Source organism: Chrysochloris asiatica, unplaced genomic scaffold (genome assembly GCF_000296735.1).
Source record: "Chrysochloris asiatica unplaced genomic scaffold, ChrAsi1.0 scaffold00108, whole genome shotgun sequence".
Taxonomy (NCBI): Eukaryota; Metazoa; Chordata; class Mammalia; order Afrosoricida; family Chrysochloridae; genus Chrysochloris; species Chrysochloris asiatica.
Genome location: NW_006408626.1, coordinates 1202261 through 1220934, shown reverse-complemented (window position 1 = coordinate 1220934; position 18674 = coordinate 1202261). Strand labels below are relative to the sequence as shown.

General features: G+C 40.8%; 1 protein-coding gene across 1 annotated transcript in view; it reads left to right on the top strand.

The window, feature by feature from the left end:
* The window catches only part of USP13 (ubiquitin specific peptidase 13 (isopeptidase T-3)), a 164259-nt gene that overhangs the window by 123433 nt on the left and 22152 nt on the right, over positions 1-18674 (top strand). The window contains exons 11-15 of the mRNA XM_006867718.1: positions 1720-1845; positions 2959-3112; positions 7610-7784; positions 14116-14204; positions 17018-17140. Of these exons, the coding sequence (XP_006867780.1) occupies positions 1720-1845; positions 2959-3112; positions 7610-7784; positions 14116-14204; positions 17018-17140 (667 nt within the window). The remainder of the gene's footprint in view (positions 1-1719; positions 1846-2958; positions 3113-7609; positions 7785-14115; positions 14205-17017; positions 17141-18674) is intronic.

Sequence of the window (18674 nt, the reverse complement as noted above, 5' to 3'; positions counted from 1 at the left end):
TAAGAAAGTTGTCGCTTTTACCTACCTTTCAAGAGTTATTTGTGTTGTTAAGTGCCAACGAGTTGCTTCCAACCCATAGCGACCCTGTATAGGGTTTCCAAGGAGTGGCTGGAGAGCTTGAACTGACAGCCTTGTGGTTCAAACCAATTTTGCAGCCAGTGCATTAACTCACGGTATAAATCAGTCTTTGTTCAGCACTGGGAGTGTGTCTGAAGCACACTGGGAGTGTGCCAGCCCCACTAAGAGCTTGTAGCACTATTCCAGCTTCTCTGCAGTGGCCCTTGGCATTTGTTATGTTGCTAAGCGCCTTCGGGTCGGTTCTGACTCATAGGATCCTGTATAGGGTTTCCAAGGAGTGGCTGGTGGGTTTGAACCACCAACCTTGTGGTTAGTAGTCCAGTACATATCCTACAGTGCCACACTAGGACTCACTTACTATAGGTAAGTGTATGTCTCTTTTTCTCCCCTGTTGGCTGGAAGTTCTTGGGGAGCTGACTCTCCCACAATGCTCTGTATGAGATACATGGTCAGTAAATTCTGGCTGATTCAGACCAGGATATGGTTTCAATAAGACAGGAAAATTCACTTGAGTTTATTTTTTTTTTTTTTTTTAAAGGAAGCATGGCTTATAATGTGTTCATTGGTGATACTGGCTACAGGGTAGTCTCACATCACCCATTGCATCAGATGGCCATGGTCTCTAGACTGTAGGCATTAACTTGGATTTCTTGGAGAACTCAAAGGAGTGTTAAACACAGCCCCTTCTTGCTAAGGACTGACTATAGTGAGGCAGTAGTAGGGCCAGAACCATGCTGAGAGTTACAAAGGAAGCAGTTTGTGCTATATGCAACAGAATGTCCCAGATAGCAAGCTCTTTGGACTTCAGAAGAAGGGAGTGTGGCCTGGAAGCTGAAGAAGTGGAGATTTTGAGAAGTGTGTGGGCAACAGCCACATTCTCAGAGAGGATATGAATTCCTTTTTTTTTTCTTGATCGATAGGATGAGGTTTGCTACCCTCAGATTATTTCTCTGTTTTTCTTATAAAGAACTGGAGTTAAGCAGAATTTAGATCCTATTTCTGGCTCTGCTGGTTGTCAGTTGCATAATAACCTGGTTGTTAGACTACTTGAAGTTGAAAGACTTATGTGGCACTTGTCTGTCGTCTCGGTTCTCTTAGCTATAAAACAGGACAGTTTTACCTGTTTCATGGGTCATTGTGAGTATTAAATGGGGCAACATACATCACTGTTACCAGGTGGGCTCCTCAGTCTCTATAAGGAGTTCTCTCATATACTTTCATGAGGAGAGGAGGGAGTATTCTGTACAGCATTTCTTTCCTGATTTCTTTCAAAGTCCCCTCCTCCCTAACATCTCTAGCCTGCTCTTACATGGGCTGTGTTGGACTACTTGGGCCACCAGTATGTGGATGGATCTAGTGTCTCTCTTTAGAAAGTGGCCATATTTATCACCCATTGTCCCCAGCTTTGAGTCATCAGGAAGATCCCCATCTTGTTTTCTCTCTTAAGGTTGATAGAGCAGTGCCTGGTACTTACAAAACACCCAGAAAACATTGGCTCTTACCATGATAAGGAAAGAAGCAAATCAGTTTTCTCATTGGAAAAATGGGGCTTCTAGTAACCCTTGCTCTGCTTGCCCCATAGGACTATTAGGAGACTCCTCTGAGTTAATTACTGTATTTGATGTTGTTTATACACTGTAGCCTCAACAGAATGGGATCTCTCCACGCATGTTTAAAGCCTTTGTAAGCAAGAGCCACCCAGAATTCTCCTCGAACAGACAGCAAGATGCCCAGGAGTTTTTCTTGCACCTGGTGAACCTTGTAGAGGTGAGTAAGTAAGCCTTTCTTCACAAATGTTCCAAGTTTTTGGGAAGTTTCCCCCATCCCTAACTAGTCCAGAGGGCCTCCCTCTCCTCACTTCTTACCCACAGATCTCCCTGTCATATCTGGTTCTCCTCCGCTCAGCCCACCCTATGCCTTTACTCCTCACACTTCGTTTTCCAGGCGTTTGGGAATTTGTCCATTCCTTAAATTTGTACAAATGATAGGAGTGTTTGTCAGTTATTCCATTCATTAATTTTTTGATCTCCACGACAGAAGTCCTTGAGGGTCCTATGTGGTATTTGCTGCCCCTTGACATGACTCAGTGATGATCACTTTTGCTCAAAGCAGAGTCAAATCACAGTAAACACTGAAAATTTTAGAAGCCACTGAGGATTCCACAGTAAAGACTCACTTAAAACAAAGCAAAACAAAACGCAACGAGAACATTTTTCTGTTTATAGAAGTGATACATGTTTTTTTGTGGCATATACGAAACAGTAAGAAGGAGAAAATAAAAATCTGCCATCATACCAGCCCCTGAAAACAACTAGGGCTAACATTTGGTGTCTTAGGTGCCAGTGATTTTCCATATATGAACTCTGTACACGCTGTTTTGTTAGTCCTGTTTTCCACTTAGCCTTTGGTCATCATTTTCCTACACCATTATATAGTCTATCATAGCATGATTTCTTTTTTATTTGTATCTAATTGTATGAGTGCTTTTATAGCATCATATCACATGCCTTAATTTTCTAGAGTAGTCCTGTATGTTTTTCTCTTCCGCTTTTTCTTTTAACTCTCTCCTTCTCAGTTCTTCTAATTCCATGCATGTCGGTCCTTCTTCCTTGATGTCTCATGGCTGCATAATACTAATTCACTGGATGAACAATAGTCGATTTCACCACTCCCTATTTTGGGGCTTTATATAAAAATTCCAGTGTTTTGCTATTAAAATATTGTGATGAACTGGCTTGCCCACAGGAATTTTTGAGTAATGCCAGACCTTTTGTATTTTCATAAGGCCTTGTACTAGATTTATATTTGATTTCATAATGATTTTTATTCATGGCTTAGTATGTATAAACCTTTACTAACCTGATAAATTCCAACCTCTAGAGGAACCGCATTGGCTCAGAAAACCCAAGTGATGTTTTCCGATTTTTGGTGGAGGAGCGTATTCAGTGCTGTCAGACCCGGAAAGTCCGCTACACAGAGAGGGTAGATTACCTGATGCAGTTACCTGTAGCCATGGAGGCAGCAACCAATAAAGGTAAAAGCAGCATGCTTCTTCAGGCTCGAAACCCCTGAACCAGAGAAAACGCAGTCACTGAAAAGTTGTATCAGGAGTAGACACAGCTTATACAGTCAGTGTCTGGTTTGCACGTCGCTTTTCATCTTTGCTTCAATCCCTGTGTAACTTTCTTTTGTGAGGGACAAAATGCATCCCAGGTTTTGTCCAGGGTTTATGGATGGAACCCTATTCAATGCCCATAAATGTAGTCAACTGGCTGGTTTGGAGTCAGCTTAATTTGGAGGCAAATTATTTGTAGTAATATAGGCACAAAGGTAATTTTTTAACATCACTCATAAGTTATGCTATGAAGTCTGAGGGAAAAGATCAGGATTGCAATGTTTTAAAGTTAGGCATTCAAATCAAGATCTCTGAAATAGTGTTACTATGGTATGCTAGTGTTTAAGACACTTCTCATGGGCATTATTGTGGCAGGTTTCTTTGTAGGAGCATGACCAACAGAAGCATCTCGGGAGTTTGAAAGGGAGAAGGCAGAGGTGTTATGTTGTGCTGTGTTCTTGAGGACGTGTCTTTCTCCTGCGTTCAGTCTGGACTGGTTCCTCCCAGGCAGAATCAATGACTGGTATTTCCTAGAACCAATAGCCCAGAAGCAGAAAAAGGCAGCACAGCTGCTGGATTGCTTATCCTTGAGAACTGGTCATTTAAAAAAATCTTGACAACTTTCTGGATGGCCTTTTTAGCTTTCTTCTGTTTTTTTTTTTTTGTTGTTGTTGTTGGGGGCGGGGAGGGCTCAATTTATTGTGCTAATTAAAAGTGATGATTCTGATGCATTTAAGATGAAATGGTAGTACATGGGTGGTGCAAATGATAAATGTATTTAGCTGCTAACTGAAAGCCAAAGGTTGGAGGTTTGAGTCCACCCAGAGGCACCTTGGAAGAAAGACCTGCTGATGTTGGTCTGAAAATCAGCCGTTGAAAGCAAACCCAGTGGAGCATAGGTCTACTCTGACACACTTGGGGTCACCATGAGGTGGAACTGACTTGACAGTAACTGGTAAAAATAAAATTTTTTCTTGTAAAAACTCATGGAACTTTTGACCATTTCTCTACTCTTTATCTGTAACACAAAATAAAAATGAGGATTGAGGCTGTGGTTTGTATCTTTTTAGAATTAGGCTGAAGTACCTTTTTTTTTTTTAACTCTTAATGCTTTATTGTGGATTGTGTGATAGTTTACATGGGAGGACATCAGCTTCACATTGATCCTGTTGTATATCATTTCTTTGCCATGGTTGGTTACAATCCCTTCTGTGCATCATCCATCGACCAAAGGGTATATCCTGCAAGCCTGCCCCCCAGTCGTCTGCATACCGCCCCTCTCTCTCTCCAGGTCCAAAGTCTCCAGCCACTCTGTCATCCCACGTCATCATCTCTGCTGCCATCCTTGGCATCACTGCTTCTCTGGGTAGGGTTCCCTTCTCTGCTCTTCTCCTTTGATGGTCCCAGGGACCTTCATTCCTAGACTGTAAGGTTAATCGCTCCCCTCCCTTTGTCCCAAAACATCCACCTTCACATTTCCAGCCCTTACAATCAGTCCTGATAACAATTATTCGCTATTGTATCGCAAGAGACCTATCCGTATCTCCTTTTATCAGCCTTGACTAGACGGAATGGATACTACTCAGTGGAGAGTCTACCTTGCTCTATACCCTCTGGATCTAGGTTCCCTCTTGAAAGCTTGTAAGCCAGCCATTTCTTGCCTCTGTAGCCACCCCCCCCCTTTTTTTTTGGGTAGCCAGTGTCCAAGTTGCCCATCCTTGTCCTCTCCGTGTGCGGAGGAGGTGGGAATGATCCTCGCTGTGAAGATTTGTTCACCCTTTTGAGCTATTGCTTCTATATGTGTGTGTCAAGTTCATCAAATTGTATCAGATTATTCTTTTTTCCCTCTTCTTTCTTCTTCTGTTTGAGCTCTGATCATCCAGCCATTGAAGCCAGGTCAAGTGGGTATTATCTGCAAGTGTGGTTGTACTTAATGCTTGTGCCCTCTCTTCTTATCAGCTGGATGCTTCACTCTCCACTCTAGTCCTCTGTGGCTATGTCACTGACTCTGGGTCCGAGAGTCCCCTGGATTTGGCACACTGCTGGCCAACCAGATCTCCATCCGGGTTCACAGGAGTCTATTGAACGTTGTAGGGCTTAACTCACAGCTTCATTGCTGTTTTTCCCTCATTTACCCTTATTGGTGACAAACGTGGTCATCAATCAGAGCATGCATTCCCATTGAGCCTTAGTCTTAGAAGGGGTTTTGCCTTGAGGGGTCCCTACCACTTGCCTTGATGTCTCCTGGGCTAGCCACTTGTTTGTTCTTGTATAATCAGTTGGTCTGCCTATATTGTTTTGTATTTTTCCTGTCAGTCTTTCTTTTAGGAAGTATCTTCCGTTCTTCTAGCCAATCCAGGGTGGTCTACTCATCCTTTCAAGTGGAAATTTCCCACCTCTGAAGATTCTGTATGCTGTTCAGGCTTCCACCTATGGTCTTATGTAATGCAGAGGCTCCACAGGAAGACTCCTTCGCTGGGCATGTTGTAGCCCCATTTTAGGTATTCCAATCAGTTATAGGCAGAAGACAGACTTACAAGCTTTCTATGGTGGTATTTCTGGCTATTCTGAAGTACCCTTTCTTGCCCACCTCATGGATACTGATTGAGCTGAAAAATTCTCAGGTGTGAAGCTTTGTTCTGTTCAGATGTATGATCTTCTGTAACCCATTGCTTATATTTTATTTTTTTAGGAAGGAGATTTATAATTTAGTTTCTGGAAATGGACTGCTGGGAACGTGTGATGGTTGCTTCCTAGACATGAAAACAGGATATACTGATTGTAGCCTAGGGAATGGATTTTCAAAGCATTTCCAGATACCTCAGACATAAAAGGACAAATATTATAGGATCCCACTTATATGAAGTGTCCAGAATAGACAAATATGTACTGACCAAAGTTTAGGAGTGTCACCAAGGGCAAATGGGAGGAGGAAATGGGGAGGTAATGGCTAAGCTATACTGAGTTTCTGTTAAGGATGCTGAAAACATTTGGAAATGGATAGTGGTAATTGTTATACAATATGGTGAATGTAATTAACGTCAAAGAATTATACATGTCAAAATAATGGAGATGGTAAATGTTTAGGTATATATATTTCACCATAATTATATAAAAAAAGCATTTTCAGGTATATTTAAGAAAACATATATGCATACAGATATACTTAAAAACTGATAAATTTGGTGTGGGTTTTTTGTAACCCAAAGGATTTCTCATAAAAGCCCTTTCAAAATGCATGAAAAATTTGGTTTACAGATTAGTTTCTGGGAACAGATTTATGACTCTTGAGAAGTTCATGGCACAATCATTTCTCTTTCTCTGAATATTTAATCATTTGAGTAGGGAGAATGTCAGACTCCAACTCAAGTCTATCAGAATAGACTTGTGCCCCATGGGGTTTTCAGTGGTTGATTTTTCAGAAGCAAATTGCCAGACATTTCTTCCATGGTGCCCGCAGGCAGGCTCAAAACCTCCAACCTTTCAGTAAAGAACTAAGCACATTAACTGTTTGCACTGCCCAGGAATAGTGTAGAGAGGCCGTTTAGATTGACTGCTCTGACATCTGAGGTGTTAGGTAACATCTACAAGGAATTGTCTAGCAGTACCTGCTTAGTATCATGGGATGTGTAATGGTGAATATGCAGTCACTATAATTCATCCTCCTCCTGGACCCCTACATATTCGTGACAGTTGCTGTTAGAACTGAATGAAAAAACATATATATAACCCTGTGTCTGGTCTATGTTAGGAGGTTAGCGGTAGTTCTTTTCAATTTGTTGTTGTTGTTATTCCTTTGTAATTTAATTTAGAACAGCGTAAAGTTAATAGGAATGTTTTTGCTACTTTAAATTTTGAGATATATGATTATTGGCAAGATTTGATATCTTGACACAGTTTAGCTTTTCTGTGGGGTAGTGGAAGGAGCGAAGGGAGGCTGTCCAGGGTTTTGGTACCTCGAACTTCAGCAGTTTTTTCAGCAAGGCAGTGAAGGGTCTGAGAAGAAGTGAGTCATTAGGTCTTTTGTAGTTGAAAAATTCTCAGGTGTGAAGAAGCTTTGTGGTTGGAGAGTGGTGTTTGGACAATCCCAGGCATGGTCTCTGAAATAAAGACTAAAGTCCATGTGCTTTAAGGTCACATGTGTGCTCGGAACTTCTCACCTGAGCCTGAGCTGTCAGTCTCAAAGGGGACTAGGCAAGAACTTGAGAGTGGTTTAACATAGTCTGTCAGTGCTGCAATAAAGATGGCACCAAGAGCGGCCTTTCAAAAGGCTTCTGTGGATCTATGAAGGGCAACAAGCAAGCAACCCTAGCCCTGACCCAGCCAGAAAGTCCTCAAGGAAACTGTCCAGAGAGGATAGTTTCCATTTCAAGAAGATGAGCTACCATGAAGTTGTTCATTTGCTCTTTTACTCAGATGAACTAATTGCCTATGAATTAACGAGAAGGGAAGCAGAAGCGAACAGAAGACCCCTGCCCGAGCTGGTTCGTGCCAAGATACCATTTAGTGCCTGCCTTCAGGCCTTTTCGGAACCAGATAATGTGGATGATTTCTGGAGCAGCGCCCTACAAGCAAAGTCTGCTGGTGTGAAGTAAGTATGTGTGTGTGTGTGAGAGAGTGTGTGTCTATGTATATACCCTCCCCCCCTCCCCCCCCCACACACACACACTGGTGCAACAGACTGATGGTTCCCTTTGTGCTTGTATTGTGGGAATGTAGGAGGGGAAAGGGAGCTTGAGAAATGGGGACCGAAATGGGCCATTCGATGTGTGTCCACATGCCTATTTGGATATAATAGGGTGGAATTGTGACTCAACCCAACTTTTGTCACATATCTCACCAGTGTGAAACCTGGCTAAGAAAACAGTTGGACTGATAATCTACACTAGTGCTAGGGAGAGAATGCCATTGTTTTCTTAATGCAAAGTTGTGGTTTATCTTCTTCTTCTAATGTAATTAATTAAATAAATAAATGTATTTTTGCTAAGAGAGTTCTACCAAGAACCTTCCATTTGGAAAAAAAGTGCTTCTAGTGCCTTCAAGTGAGGTGAGGTCTGAAAGTGTGGCTCTGGGAATTTATAGCTTTTACCTATTCTTTGGCCTTTTTTATTGTAGTCTAAGATTGATCTCTCAGATGACAAAAAGGATGTGAGTATGGAAGAGCTACCGCTGGCTCTTTGTGTTACAATCTCAAGTAACAGTCACATCTAAATTATTTATTTGCTGTGAAGCCTGCCCTTCAGGATTCCTCTTTGTTTCAGACTGAAGACTTCCTATGTTGGAAGTAGGAAAACAAAATCAATTTTTGCTGAAAGCTGGAAAAAAAAAAAAAAAGGCATTTTTTCTTAGAATAGTAATAATAAAAATCTTCTCCATGTCCAAATGTGAATCAGTGTTTTCATCCTAGGACTGCTCAGTTGTGTTGTGTGTGCGTCCTAGCAGAGAATGTCTGATGAGTTGGCATGTGAAATGTCAGAGAGGCATTTCACTGTAATTGGAGACAGTTACAGTTCTATCCACTATTGAAATAATTTCTCTGATCATTGTCAGTGTGGTGGAGATTCCTGAGAAATTTATTCTTTTCTCTTTGTACTTTAATCCTGAATCTGGGAGGTAGAAAGGGAATGTCAGTCTGTTAAAGACCCCAGTGTTAGGGTGTGACTGTTTTTTATGCACCTGTCCCTTGGTAACCCATTCTGCTCTTCAGTGACTTTTGGGACTTGGAAGCACAGGGCGTGACGTGTTCTCAGGGCCTGCGTCTCCCACAATTGTGCCCTACCAGGAACGAGCCTTCTCATCATTTTGAAAAATAAATAAATAAATAAAAATCTTTGAAATGGACGTGGCAGACATTAGATTTTTGGGCTCGTGGTCAGAAGATCTGGATTCTTCTCATATGTCTGCTTCCCAGTTTAATACTTGTTGACCAAATCTTCAGGACACCTTTTACCCCTTCCTAATCTTTCAGGTCTGGGAAAAGTAAGAAAAGTTCAGGGCCCTGGTGTGGCATATATATACTGTGGCATATATGTACTGGTAGTATAAATACTGTACTGCCAACTGATAGCTTGGCAGTTTAAGTCCCGTAGCCACTCTTCAGAAAATCCTCTGCAGGGTCGTTATTAGTCAGAACCTACTTTATGGCACTTAACAATTTATTGACCAGATTTTCTTCTCAAGTAATGTAAAATGTCTACTTATATGCAGTACTATCTAGAATGCCTAAGGAGGAATTCCTGCTTTCTTTAGTCCTTAAAAGTAGACATTAAAAGTGCTGTTTTGTGTGTGTGTTTTTTACACACATACACAGGCTCTTGCACAGAGAAAACTGGTTTTGGATATATGCATAAAATTAATATTGATTATCACAATTGTTAGTCATTTAAAATTGGTTTTTGTGAGAAGGAAAATAGCAATGTCAATGATAATAAAGAAACCACCAGAGTTAGGATTCATTCAGATTTGAATGAGTTAAAAATCGAAGTACACAATACTTTTTACATTGTTGTTGTTGTTATGTGCCATGGAGTCAGTTCCGACCCATAGCGATGCTCTACAGGGTTTCCGAGGCTGTAAATCTTTACGGGAGTAGAAAGCCTCATCTTTCTTCTGTGGAACAGCTGGTAGTTTCAAACTGCTGACCTGCGGTTCACAACCTGATTCGTAACCACTTCGCTACCAGAGCTCCTTTCTAGAGCTTACTAATAGTGATGATGTTACCTTTCTAAAGCCCCTGTTTCTATATCTGTAAACTGGAGACAAGAATAATACTTTCTTCCAAGGGTTGAGATAAGGATTAAGCAAGATAAGCCATGTGAAGTGTTTCTTTAATGCCTGGGACAGTGTTAATAAACACTGCACCTCTTATTTCGGTTCTCTTTATCTGTCCTTTAATTTATTTGTTTGCCTTGTTATTGTTCTTACTGTTGTTAAGTGCCTTTGAGTTGGTTCCAGTCCATAGTGACTCTGTATAGGGTTTCTGAGGAGTAGCTGGTAAGCTTGAACCATCAACCTGGCGGTTCAAAGCAACTTTGCAGTCCAGCGCATTAACCCATAGTGCAACACCAGGATTGTGTAATTGTTGTTGTTAATTGCTGTCGAGTAGATTCTGACCCGAAGTGACCCTGTATAGGGTTTCTGAGGAGCAGCTGGTGAGCTTGAACCACCAATCTTGCAGTTCAAATGGCTTTGCAGTCTGGCATATTAACCCACAGTGCCACACCAGGACTCTTGTGTAATTAGAGTGTGGTTAATTAAGTGTACTTTTAACACATATAATGGCAAGGATAGACTTGTATTAAAATTTTTTTAATTGCAGGTTTTCATTATGGTAAACATCTTAATATTCAGGAACAGAGACCATGTCTTACTTTTTTCTTCATAAGGTCTTTGCAGTTCATTATAATTGGGGAACAGTTGATGCTTTATAAATAATAATAATAATAGGTTGTCAGTAGACAGCACAATAGTGTTGCCCCTTTGTGTGTCTGAGCACTTTATGTGTCTCACCTTCTTTAATTCTCAAATGCACTTTGATGTAGGCACTCTATTGTCCTCATTTAATAGACAAGGAAACTGAGGCACAGATAAAGTTAGCAACTCGCCCAATGTCATATAACTAATAAGAGTAAAGTTGGGATTTGAAACTAGGCAGCTTGGTGCCAAAAGTCTACCCTCTTCACCACTATGCTATATTGTCATTGATGTATAGGTTTGTCTGGACTGTTTTGCTATTTCTTAAATTTTACACTCAGTATCAGAAAATTAGATTTTAATTATATCATGTTCATAGTCTTAAAAGTCCTTTAATATGTATTTTTAAATAACACAGAGTAAAACGGATTCCCTCTTACTGTTAAAAATATAAATGAAATAGAAGTTTTCTTTTGCCTACTGCTTTCCCCCAAGTCCTCTCTCCCATCTTGGGTAACCATTCCTGTAAATTTGTGTGTCCATCTAGATTTCTCTGAATGAATTTACATTAGAATGGTCTTTATTAAAATTGTATAGCTTTTCAAGAAAAATTCTAATCCCAGGCGCTCATTTTAGTAACAAAAGAGTCAGTCGTGCATTATTTATAACTCTGTTGAATTTAACCAACAAACCTGATGTTCCAAACCTGCAATTAATGAATTCAAAGTATTCATTGTTAGATTGATTTGACTAAAGCGTTCAGCAGTTGCTCATGTATGGTTCAGTTTGAGACCCTGTGGCAGTTACAAGATGAATAAAGCATGCTGGGCACATGTAGGCATCATTTAAATTGCTCTCTGTAAGTGAGTGTCCTTTCTCCCTTCTCCCTTCTCCCCCAACTCCAACCCAACCCAGAGTTCCCTCCACTGCCAACCCCTCCCCCCATGGAATTACCAGCTGACACATCACTTAAAAACCCACCACAGAGGGCTGGAAATGTCTTAGGGCTTCTGTCAGATTTTGGAAAGCATTGAAGCATTGCTGAGTTTTGGTTGATTTCACTGTAAGACATTTTTTAGGGCTTAAGTTAGTGTAGCAAGAGACATCACTGAGTTAACATTTTTACTTTTGCTGAAAGCATCATATCAGATGCAGTTTGTTAGTATATATTAAAGAAAAAGAACAGAATTACTCAACCCCCCCCCCCCGCATGTTTTTGAGAACCTGGCCACATTTAAATTTGAATGATGTTTATTATCACTTCTCTGAAATAGGAAAATGTAATTTGAGATAATATTTAATTTCTAGAGAGTGAGCCAGGTTGATAATAGTCCAGCTCCTGTCCTATGAAGAGGCTCCTTATGAGACTCTGTACCTTCAGTCTTCCTTGTGATAGAGATATTCAGATACAGAAAAGGTAAAATGACTTTCCTGGGGTAAAAAACAGATCCATAACAGATTGAGTCTGTGACAAAGACCTCATAGATTTTAGCTCTTTTATGACAAAACAATTATAATATTTCCTTACCAACTGCCATCCAGTTGATTCCAACTCATAGAGATTTGCATAGCATTTCTTTACAGGAGCAGAAAGCCTTATCTTTCTCATGCAAAGTAGTAAAACTCAATTATATTTCCTTCTTGCTGTTGTTAGTGCTGCACAGTTGGTTTTGAGTTATAGAAACCCTGAAGAGAGTTCCCAAGGAGCAGCTGGTGTATTTGAACTACCGACCTTGAAGTTAGCAGTCCAGTGCTTACTGCACAGCGCCACACCAGGACTCCCTTAGCTCTACATATAGACATACTATCTAGAATGCCAAGCGGGTTCACATCATTTCCTGAACATTGCACATGACTGGCAGGCAGTTTGTTGTTGTTGTTGTTAAACGCTATAGTCAGTTCCGACCCATACTGACCCTGTATGGTGATCTTGAACCACCGATTTTTGCAATCCAGAGCATTAACCCACAGCGCCACACCAGGATTCACTGGCAGGCAGCCATTATTAATGAATCCATGTTGTAGATGTGAACGAAGGGTCGGTGCAGGAAGGGGTCGGTGATTTGTGCAGATTTGGAGTGAATTGTTGTTGTTTTTGTTGTTATGTGTCGTGGAGTCGGTGCCGACTCATAGCTACACTGTAACAGGGTTTCCGTGGCTGTAAATCTTAACGGGAGCAGAAAGCCTCATCTTCCTCCCGCCGAACAGCTGGTAGTTTTGAACTGCTGACCTTGTGGGTCGCAGTCTGATTCGTAACCACTATGCTACCAGAGAATTGTTGTTGTTGAGTGCCATCGAGTCAGTTCTGACCCATAGCGACCCTGTACAGCGTTTCCGAGGCTGTAAATCTTTACGGGAGCAGAAAGCCTCATCTTTCTCCTGCGAAGCGGCTGACTTTGCGGTTCGCAGCCCCATTCGTAACCACTGCGATACCAGAGCTCCTTACCAGAGAATTAGGAACAAATAAAAAAACCCCAAATCCAAGACTTGGCTCTTCTGTGTCTAGTGTTCTGTCACTGCGCTTTAGCTCCTGTTCTACACCAGGGGGCAGCAATGCATCTACATTTGTTTCCTGAGTTCTGAGAAGCTGCATTCTGAATAGAACAAAGGTAATGACTTAGATTTGAAAACTGAGGTTTGCTGGGAAGGTGTTTCAGAATCTTTTAATTTAAAAAGTGCCTGTAGTGCATGTCTACAGATTATTTAAAAAATTGTGTATATCTACCACAACCACATTAACACTCAAATAGAAATGGTGTTGAAAACAAGATGATAAACTCCTGGAGTGAATGAGCTGGAATGGGTTATGAATTTGGCATGCAAGTTAAGTAGCTGTGCATACAATTCAATTTTTCTGTAAAGATTGAAGGGAAACTCAAGACATTGACTATATTAATTTTAAAATTCAAGGCTGAGAATGAGGTAATTTAGGCACTTACTTAACACACGTACACACGCCTAGGATCCATGTAATCATGGATTTAGTTAGGTACAGTGATGCTTTAATGAGGTCTTAGCAGTTTCAATATCCTCGATCAAAGTTTCAACATAAACCCTCCTTATACCAGCTTTGCTGTAAGACAGTGATTCTCGGGAGGGATGAGCTAGAAGCACCTGGAAGCTTGTTCATACAAACACATAATGCACAGGTGCTCCCCTCCACACACACACCAAGAACATAGTGATCTTAAAGTCTAGCAAGGACTTTAGAAAAATACATTTTATGGTTGCAGAGGACTCTTCTGAAATATAAAATGCCACAACAAAGGCAAGTAAGGATTTTGAAATGGATCCGTATCATTGTCAGGGGACAACATTCTCCTTAGGTTACATGTTTTAATTTTGTGCAAAGGTGAGGAGGAATGAACAGGGGCGAGGGCATGTGTGTGCACCCATATATGCCTGTGCATTGCCAGGTGTGCCTCAAACAAAGCTTATGATGCTTTATGAACTGTATTCACAATTCTGAATGCCATGTTTCATTGACATAATCCCCTTGTGTTTCTCAGAACATCTCGCTTTGCCTCATTCCCTGAATACTTGGTAGTGCAGATAAAGAAGTTCACTTTTGGTCTTGACTGGGTTCCCAAAAAATTTGGTAGGTATCTTTTGCATGCTTTTACTTAAAACTTCAAATTAACTATTTTGAAAACATGGCATGTGAAAGAGCCCATGTCGTTGGCTGCCATTTCATTCTTTTTACCAGTGTTTCCCCCTTTATCTCTTTGGAATCAGAGTATATAATAAGTGTATACTAATCCCTCCCCTGTAGTAATGGGCTCTGGAATGGCTAGATTCTGGGAGTGAAGACAGGATCCTCACATTATCAAATAAGCAATGCCTTGCAACTTTAATGTGCATACAAATTACCCAGGGTTTTGATAAACTGTAGATGCAGATCCAGCAGTTCTGGGGTGGGGGTGCGGTTCAAGGTGCTGAGGGTCTGCATTCTGGCAAGTTCCCAGGTAATGCTTGTGTTGCTGGGCCTTGGACCACACTTCAAGTAGCAAGCAGTTGAAAATAAAAAGCAATCTCCGGGGGGTTATGAACCTCAGATTTACAGACAGCTCTTACTTGCCCTTTAATGTTATGTTCATTTGCCCTCACTTTATGATGACTGAACAAAGCCCTAACCACGAAAGCAACTCATAGCCACCCTATAGAGCAGGGTAGAATAGCTTCACAGGGTTTCCAAGGCTATAAATCTTTACAGAAGAAATTACCACATCTTTCTTCTATGGAGTGGCTGATGATTCCGAATTGCCAAACTTTCCATTAGAAGTTGAGTGCTTTAACTACCAGGGATTCTTGTACCAATCCATACTTGCAACAGATTCTTTATCTCAGTCACCCTCACTTGCTGCATGTGCAGCTTTTAAATTGCTGAAAAGGTGTTGAGCCTTTTCTTGCACTAGAATAAGTCTAAATAAGAATTGGATGCACCTCTTTTGATTTACCTACAAATTCTTAAAGACTAGGAACAGATATCTCCATAGTCCGAGGTGCCTGTATGCTCTCTGCTTAGTGTCTCTCATCTGCCTCTAAATCAGGCATGGGTGACTAATCATGTTCACTTAAATCAGAAGAGTTCTATTAATAATCAAATTGATATAGCCCGTTTTATTAAAAAGTCAAAAGAGGGATCTAATTTTGGCTTAATTGGGCTTCCTTCTTGCTAATTTGATATGACTTGAAGAGGTTAATTTTTCAAGATGATGACTAAAAGCAATTTTTCCATCATGGTGATCTAATATGAAATATGCCATTAGGCTGTCTCAGTGGTGGGGAATGGTGTATAGTTTAACCCTCTCGAGCAACCGTATTGGAGCATTTGCAAGTCTTTTAAAGTTTTTAAATCTTTAAAAGTTTTCAAGTTTTTGAGCACTTTAAAAAAAGATCTCACATTTCTACATTGGTATAGTCAATTGAAGGGGATAGGTAAAAAGAATGTAACATGTAAAACTGGCATGAGCCACTTTCCCGAAATCGCCAACACTAACAGTTTACATAGCCTGTCTTGGCCATCTGAAATCCTGGTGGGCTGTTACTAACTTTCTCTGCTTTTCCCGGTGGATGGGATGGGCAGAGGCCAGAAAACTGATCACCCAATTTTACTTTTATGGACTTGAGAGAAAATGAACTTGTTCTGAAAGCTTTGAATTGCATAGTAAACGATTTCTCATTTGTCTTTTGTCCTTGGACATTCTCTAAAGGAACAAGAATTTGAATTCAACTCCACAGATTTGCCAAATTTAATGGGCTCCCAAAGCTTTCTTTAGTGAATCTGAATCTTTTTCTTGTGGAGGGATTGTATTGATTTTGTTGGGCAGATAATATTTTTGATTTTGCTGCTTGCTGAGATACTAAATTTGGTTCTTAACCAACCTTTGTTATTTGGATGGTGGTTTTGAAATAAGATTTATGTGTCTGGCATCAGAACTGGTTTTAGGAACAGTATTTTCAGGTTTTGCTTGCTAGTTCAAAAGAAATATCCTAGACTCACATTTGAACCCATTTTTCAACACTCTCATAACTGAATATGTGAAATATTAAATCTCAACGGGCTGGAAAACTGACCAAGTTTATATTTGATTAAATCAATGCATAACAATTGAAGTGAGAAGTTAAAAATGTATTACCAAAACAAAGATATTTGGGATTAAATTAATATTTAAAACTCATTCTTCATTTATTATCTTAGAAGAATAATCACCGGATTCACTATGATTTGAGAAAAGGCTTAAACTAGGGTGTGCACACTCAGATGCCTGAAGAGGACAGGTAATACTATAAAAGAAACAAGTGGGCTAGGTATAAGGAATACACAGCGATTTTGGTCTTTCTTCTGATAAAGCCATTAGAAAAACATTTCTCTACTGTAAGGATCAAAATGTCACAAATACAATGCTCAGGATCAGGGGGCAATAAGGAATGGTGGGCTCTGTGTCCACCTGTCCCACAGAGCATTCCTGTGTTGTAGAGTGGAAGGCACATGAGAATGTGTACTTATTTGTATTTTTCCAAATCAGCTGAAAATCAGCCCTTTTAAAAAAATCAAATCTTCTCATTTAAAATTTGGAATTTATTGCCAACAGTTTGGAAACATGAAAGAGAGTGTGGCTGGGCTACAAATGATCTCTGGCTGCTGGTGTGTGACCTCTGACTTAATCCATTTGTTCTTGTTCATTGTGAAATCCTGCCATCCTGTGTACTGTCCTAAGACTCTCCATTAAAGTCGAATCAGCTGTGATGGATTTGCTGGCCCAGTGATCTCTTCCAGGGAACAGAAAGCCATCTCTCAGCTCTATCTAGACACATGCCTGTAAAGTTAGTGGTTGTTAGTGCTGGTTTTATACTAAGACTGTTAGGGAATTTTCAGGGTCCAGTGAGTATAATGTCTTTATTTTGCAGATGTTTCTGTTGATATGCCAGACTTACTTGATATCAATCATCTTCGAGCCAGGGGGTTACAGCCAGGAGAGGAGGAACTTCCGGACATCAGTCCCCCCATAGTCATTCCTGATGACCCAAAAGGTACCATCTCACTAACCTCCCATCTGCCTCAGCTGAAATCGTCACGTGATTTTCTTCCTCCACTCTGCTGTTGTTTTCCTTGACTGTCTTCCAGTGATATAACCCATTATAGGCACACAGGCACCAGGAAACTGAAACTAGCATTCACGAGTGGCTGAATAGGCCTGTGGCAATAGAATAACTGGCAACTAGGGCAACAGATCTCTAGAACTTGTTAGGTTATTTTGCCTCAGGCTGTGATTCACTCCCTCCTCTTTAAGCTCTCCAAATGGACCTGTAAGGGAGAGAAGGATGCTATCTGAAGGCTTTTAGACAATCCCTCGGAGAGCTGTATCATTCCTAGGAGTGCCTTTGTAAAAACCAAAAAGGGAAATTCATTAGAGTATGTTGGTTTAAAATTTTTGACCACATCTCACCTCCCTGACTTTCTCCCTGCTTCATAGCAAGGGAGCTGTTTGTATTTCTCTTTCACTCTGTGAATGGTAACTTGGTTATTGTTCAGAACACCTAACTCTTTAAGGTAAAAGGACACACAAAAATTAGTTACCTTCCTTTTCTGGGTTCAAGGACCACCTACCCACTGCCATCCAGCCAGTTCTGATTCATAGCAGCACTGTAGGGCAGAATAGACCTGCTCCATGGGTTTACAGTCTTTACCGAAGCAATGGCCACACCGTTTTGCTGAGGAGTGGCTTGGGGGTTCGAACCGCCAACCTTTTGGTTGGTAACTGAGTGCTTTAACCACTGTGCCAGCGGGGTCCCTCAGTTCAAGGGCAGTATCAGAAAAGTCTTGGTTTAATTACTAGCTCAGTTAATGAAGTCAGTTTCATTTGTGGCTTAGTTTGCTCACCACTTTACTGTTTTCCTTCCTAAATGAGTTAATTAGGTAAATTAGCTAATAATGATAGAGCGCTCTGGGCCCTTATGCCAAAGGTTTTCCATCAGTTGAGCACAGAATAGTATTGGTTACTGTCCAGGTGCAAGAAGAAGGGAGGATGAGCCCAAAGGAGCCAAACTGGATTTAAGACAGGCATCTGTTTACATTCTTTAAATCAATTGCTAACCTCTGGGATACTGATAGTGGGGAGGAGGCCAGCACATAAGACAGTTTGGGTTGTGTGGTCCCACATGGTTCATGAAAGGACCAGTATGAATATTAAAGAAGTACAAGATGGTTTATTAGTACGGTCCCTGCTATTTCTCCAATGGCCATAACAGACTCCTTAGTTTGTAATTATACAAACTTCTTGAAAATGGTGGTGATGGTGTGCCGTGGAGTCACTGCCGACTCATAGTAACCACCGTGTGTAGGGTTTCCAAGGCTGTAAATCTTCACAGGAACAGAAAGTCTCATCTTTCTCCCTCAGAGTGACAGTAGTTTCCAACTGCTGACTTTGAGGTTAGCAGCTTGACTCATAACCACTACGCTACTAGATTTTCTTTCTTCTAATACAAGGGGAGAAGTTATTTGGTTTATTAAGATGATAATCTGAGCATCATGTTGTATCTGGCCTAAGTGCCTGAGAGCTGTTCA